Below are 6,135 nucleotides of genomic sequence, written 5' to 3'. Positions count from 1 at the left end.
GGGAATACACGTTGGCCATTTTGTAAATATACTGTGAACATTTTTTTAACACACGGTGAATATTTTTTAAAGACATGTTGAATAGTTTTCAAATACATGTCGAATTTTTAAATACATGTGAACATTTTTTTAAATGCGGTTAATATTTTTGGAACACGCATTCAATATTTTTCTAAATACATGGTGAATATTTTTAAATATGTTTGAGCATAGTGCACAAACACTTTTTAAAATTCGTGGAGAATTCTTAAAAGTACGTAACATTTTTTCTATCTTTTAGTCGGAAAATTGGCAAATTTCATGAAAAATGCATTAAGATTTCTAACAAAAAAACAAATAAGAAGGAAATTGCAGGTAATTTCCGGCCCGACCCAGGTGGCCCCGCTACAACCGACGCATCCTTAGTGTTCGCTAAGAGTGAGGCATAAAGGCACCACAACGCCGATAGGGCGCCATAATCTAAGTCGACCCAATGGTGGAGAGAGCGGAGGCGGAGCCATCTGATCGATTTTTTCTGGTTTGTGCAAGATAGTTTTGTATGTTTCCTCTCTTTGGCTAGTGATTTGTCGATTATTCGATATTTTTCTCTGCTTTTTTCAATTTTTCTACCCCCATTGTTTTTATGTTTTCCATGCTTCTTCTTGTTTTCTTCTCCTTTTTCAATTTTATTTTCCCCATTTTGAATACACGTTCACATTTTTTTAAGTACATGTTGAACATTATTCTGAATACATGGTAACCATTTTCTTAATATACCATGAACATTTTTCCAATACATGGTGAAATTTTTCTATACACACGTTGTATATTTTTCGTATATGTTGATTTTTGAAATACATGTGAACATTTTATTGATGCATGGTAAATAATTTTTAAACACACATTCAACATTTCTTCAAAAATTTATGGTCAATATTTGAAAAATACGTTGAACATACATTCAAAATGCAATAATACTTTCGAAACAAATATTATAAAAATTAGCAGAAGAATTTAGAGAAGTACATGAACAAGTTTTCTAAATTTTGTATGAAAATATTAACTTGTTTTAGCAAAATAATACAGTAAGATTTTTTTAACATAATAAAGGAATGATTATAAAATTACTCATAACTTTCTGCCTGGCCCAGGTGGGGACCGCCGAGAGCGACTCTTCTAAAAGTCGTGATTATTTTTTCAAATTCACGAACATTTGTAAAAAGACCGGATACTTTTTAAATTCTGATTTTTTTTAGAATGGTGATCATTTTTCTCAAATTTACAAATAAAATCAAACGTTTTTGACATTCTTCAATTCGTGTTTTTATAAGGATAGTAAAACTTTGGAACATTTAGAGAGAAAAAAAAGGGAAAACAGAGCAACCCCGCATATAGTCTTGGTCTAGGCAGCCTGGCGGGCCGAAACTAGCGATCGTTTTCTTTTTTCTAGCAATCTGGCCATATGCACACTTGCGGGCTGGGCCTGGCCCATACGCGGGCTGCTATGAGCGACGGTGCCATCGCGCTCGCTCCCGTAGACGCGCCCCGTTTAAGCAAGCCCTAGACTGCTGCTGCTGTGTGTCTTCCTCTGCTCCGCACCGCCGCCTCTGCATCCTCCCCGACGACGAGATCCACCCGCCCCCTACCTCCCCCCCGCCTCCGCCCCGTCGCCCGCCCCCGAGGTACCCCGCCCGACCGCCCCCCAGTCAGTTCTCTTCTCCGTGGCCGGATCAGCGCGACGCGTTCCTGACATTTTTTCTGGCTCTCTCCGTGGTTGGGCAGATGGAGAGGGTGCTCAAGGATGACGCCATCCAGGAGAAGGGCGAGCGCGCCAGGATGGTAACCACCCGCCTCCCATCTGATCTGCTTGTTTTCCTTCTTGGTCTGACCGGGTCGGTTCGTTCGTTCCTCCGTTGGTTCGATGGCGCTGCTGCAACTGTGTGCAATTAGTTTACTGATCTCATTTAGACTGCAAAATCCGTAGATTGTTAGTTCGGCAAGTGCCAGATCAGCAACCTGACCGTCGGCTTCGCGTAGTAGGATCTGTAGGTTACGGCGGCACACACGCACACACTGATGCTGTATTGCTGCTGCATAATGTGCTTTTGCAACTGTGCGCAATGCGTTTACCGCTCTCCTTCAACCGCAGAAGCTGAATATCACTCCCTCCGTTCATAAATAAGTGATGTGGTTTTAGTTCACTTATTTATGAACGGAGGCAATACTTTGTAGAATCATTGTTCAGCCTCTTTGTTTATGTGGGGTTCTGATTCATTTGATTTCGCCCCCCTGGCAGGCATCTTTTGTAGGTGCCATGGCGATCGCAGACTTAGTCAAGACCACATTGGGACCAAAAGGAATGGTACGTGCTGCTCGCAGAGAAAAAAAATGCAGTTTGGGCAAAAGATGGCGCCAGCCAATCGAGTGCTGGAGGATTTTCCTTGGAATTTACATGTTACCTTGTTTATGTCCAGGACAAGATCCTTCAGTCGACTGGCCGAGGGCGGAGTGTCACCGTTACAAATGATGGTGCTACCATTTTGAAGTCGCTTCATATCGACAACCCTGCTGCCAAGGTCCTTGTTGGTATCCTTTTGTTTGAGCCTACTGCTTGATGGTTTTCCTGCTGAGATGATGCTTGTTTCTAGATCTGGCAATATAGGCTTCTTGTAGCTTCTCCTGACCCCATTTGATTAGTTGGTTGTATGGATGTTCTCCCTAATTGAAAGAAAATGTAGTCCTTAATGATTGTTAGACATCTCAAAAGTCCAAGATGATGAAGTTGGTGATGGAACAACTTCTGTTGTTGTTTTGGCTGGAGAACTGTTGAGGGAGGCAGAAAAGTTGGTTAACATGAAGATTCATCCGATGACTATTATTGCAGGTAATCCTCATTTTAGACACAGTTTATTCAACATGTTATCCCTAACATTTAAAATTGTGCAACTCTTGGTTACCACCTCAATACATGTTACTAAGTTTTTGGCGAGTAATGATACAATAACAACATCTGCAGATCAGTAAGACATGTGAAGTTTGGAAAATGACATCTCATGCTTACATACTTTGTTTTTCAATTTGTCATGTTTAAATGATTAAAAGCAGCTCCCTTAGTCTAGGCAACTTCCGGATTTTAAAAGTAAGACAGTACCTTAAAAAAAATGAAAGCATTGCACTTCTGTGTTGATGTCATGTTGGCGATGGACAACTATGACCCTTTGTTTTCTGTTCCATTTTCATGTTTGCGTCTTCATTTCTAATCTTTTTGGCTTGCTTATTAATGCAGAAATGATACACATGATATTTGAGAGATACACATGGATGCATGATGGAACTGTTTGCAGATATATAGCTAATCATTTAGTTACATTTCAACATCTCTAATGCTTTATCATCTCTCTGTACTATTAGGTTACAGAATGGCTGCTGAGTGTGCCAGAAATGCGTTGCTGAAAAGGACCATGGACAACAAAGACAATACAGGTCACCTATTTAGTTACTTTCTCATATATGATTTCTTAACTATATTTAAACACTATGTAATCTTCTTCTAGTAAGTACTTATGTTATGTGCGACAAAATTTATGTTTGCATTAATCCTTGGGGCGGATACTTATTTTCCTCATTTTATCTTGTAATGAGCATCACTTCCTGGAATACTAGCTTAGCACCTGGCATCGCTGATTTCCTAGTTGGGACTTGGCATTGACCTGGCAGTAATTTTCAGTCAGATGTTTAAAGTTTATTGCAGTCATTATGTTTTATATTATGGTTTATATATTAAGAGTTTGCCACCAGGAATGGTATTCTGACAATAAACCTTCATTGGTGCTGCAGACAAGTTCAGATCAGATCTCATGAACATTGCCATGACTACGCTTAGTTCAAAAATTCTCTCCCAGGACAAGGAATATTTTGCTGAACTTGCAGTTGATGCTGTCCTCAGGCTTAAGGTAAAAATGATTGGGGGAAGTTGGTCATACCATACCTTTTCTATATGTGGGGTGTTGCTTGAAGTCTAATTCATTCGTTCATAATTATCCATTCACATTGGTACGTTCTGTTAGTAAAATGTTGATTTGGTATGCACCACACTTCTTGTTCATTGGTGGCAGGGTAGCACCAACTTGGAATCAATCCAAATTCTGAAGAAACCGGGAGGTTCTCTCAAGGATTCCTTTTTGGATGAAGGGTATGTTCTTTCAAACCCTTGTTCTTTTTTATCCCAACTATATTATGGTTCTATATCAGTTACAAACAGACTGATAAACATATACCATTTTCAATCTATTTTGCAGGTTCATTCTTGATAAGAAGATTGGCCTTGGTCAACCAAAGCGTATTGAAAACGCTAATATTCTGGTTGCAAACACTGCTATGGACACAGATAAAGTTAAGATTTATGGGGCACGTGTCCGGGTGGATTCGATGGCTAAGGTTGCAGATATTGAAGCTGCTGAGAAACAGAAAATGAGAGAGAAAGTTGAGAAAATCATTGGCCACGGGATAAACTGCTTTGTCAACAGGCAGCTAATCTACAACTTCCCTGAAGAACTTTTTGCTGATGCTGGCATACTCGCAGTTGAGCATGCTGACTTTGAGGGCATCGAGCGGCTAGCTCTTGTCACTGGAGGTGATATTGCATCAACTTTTGACAACCCAGAGTCTGTTAAGCTTGGGCACTGCAAGCTCATCGAAGAGATTATGATTGGGGAGGACAGGCTGATTCATTTCTCCGGGGTTGCGATGGGGCAAGCATGCACCATTGTCCTGAGAGGAGCAAGGTATGCCTTATTTATTTTTGGTGTAGCTCCTTATCATGCAGTGATAATATTGTATTATTCAGGCATTCTGTTTTGTTTGGCTGCAAACTGAATACATGTGTCTTGTTGTCTACAGTGAGCATGTACTTGATGAGGCGGAGAGGTCCTTGCATGATGCCCTATGTGTGCTTTCTCAGACGGTAACTGACACGCGTGTCATATATGGTGGTGGATGGCCTGAGATGGTGATGTCCAAGGAGGTGGACGAACTTGCAAGGAAGACCCCTGGGAAGAAATCTCATGCGATTGACGCCTTTTCGCGCGCCCTGCAAGCCATCCCAACAATCATTGCTGACAATGCTGGTCTGGATAGTGCTGAGCTGATCTCCCAGCTCCGAGCCGAGCACCACAAAGAGAACAGCACTGCTGGAATTGATGTCATCAGCGGCGGGGTAAGCTCACTGAGAAGACTCCGACTTGCTATGTAGGTAGTTATTACACGAGTGATTTTTGAAACTAACATGGTCTATTGTGGTGCAGCTGGGAGACATGCAGAAGCGCGGGATATGCGAGGCGTTCAAGGTGAAGCAGGCCATCGTCCTGTCGGCGACCGAGGCCGCGGAGATGATCCTGAGGGTCGACGAGATCATAACCTGCGCCCCGCGCAGGAGGGAGGACAGGATGTGAGCGCTGTCTCGATGCAGCGCTCTCTTATGTATGATGGTTTGCCGAGTTTTGGCTGGGTTGCTGTGGTCCACGACTGCTTTAAAGTTTGACCGACCCCATTTCGATTGTCGTTGAACCCTGACCCCTAAGCGACTGGAACTTGTAGCTGCTAGCGTTGTTCTGTAGGGAGTGGCTTGGTTTTCTTTCGGTTGATTTTCCACTAAGAGGATATAGTGATGTGTAAGTGTAACCTTGTTTTATGTGCATCTTTTGCATGCGGAGGACTTAGTTAAGAAGATGCATGCAATGCTACGAGTTTTCAGTTTTCCATGTGTTTGCTGTACTTGCTGGATATCTATCAGCCGTTGCTAGCAGTGTGTTGGACATGGCACATGTATGGCTGGAATCGGACCCAGTTTTGATTGTGATTGTGCCGAAACAAGATAGGACAATCTGTGCGCAATCTCTGCGCTTGGAGTGTTTGATTATCTGTTTGACAAGTGTTTTCTTATTGTCGACTGATTAATATCGGTTCTTCTTATCTTCATTAGCTAGTTCTATTGGACGTTTGGACCACATTCAGTTGTGTTGTGGACTACTTGCTAGTAAAGGAGCTTGGCTTACATAAAACTGTCATTGCCAGAACAAACCCTGATAATCTATCTGCCTAGAAGTTCCTAAGTACCAAAATATTTTCTTTTTCTTTTTGAAATAGCAGGATTCCTGC

At 41.7% G+C, this 6,135-nt stretch overlaps 1 protein-coding gene across 1 annotated transcript; it reads left to right on the top strand.

The window, feature by feature from the left end:
- The first annotated feature begins 1,547 nt into the window (after positions 1–1,547).
- On the top strand, positions 1,548–5,738 carry LOC125552519 (T-complex protein 1 subunit beta). Its single transcript, XM_048716111.2, has 11 exons — positions 1,548–1,661; positions 1,762–1,818; positions 2,276–2,341; positions 2,454–2,565; positions 2,735–2,863; positions 3,391–3,462; positions 3,817–3,932; positions 4,095–4,171; positions 4,278–4,763; positions 4,879–5,194; positions 5,283–5,738. Exons 2-11 carry the CDS (start codon positions 1,762–1,764, stop codon positions 5,427–5,429), a joined length of 1,578 nt encoding a protein of 525 aa, XP_048572068.1. The 5' UTR covers positions 1,548–1,661; the 3' UTR covers positions 5,430–5,738.
- The last annotated feature ends 397 nt before the right edge of the window (positions 5,739–6,135 follow it).

Source organism: Triticum urartu, chromosome 4A (genome assembly GCF_056163025.1).
Source record: "Triticum urartu cultivar PI428250 chromosome 4A, HENAU_Tu73, whole genome shotgun sequence".
Lineage (NCBI taxonomy): Eukaryota > Viridiplantae > Streptophyta > Magnoliopsida > Poales > Poaceae > Triticum > Triticum urartu.
Note: the sequence above shows the minus strand (reverse complement) of the source record. Positions and strands in the feature narration are given on the sequence as shown.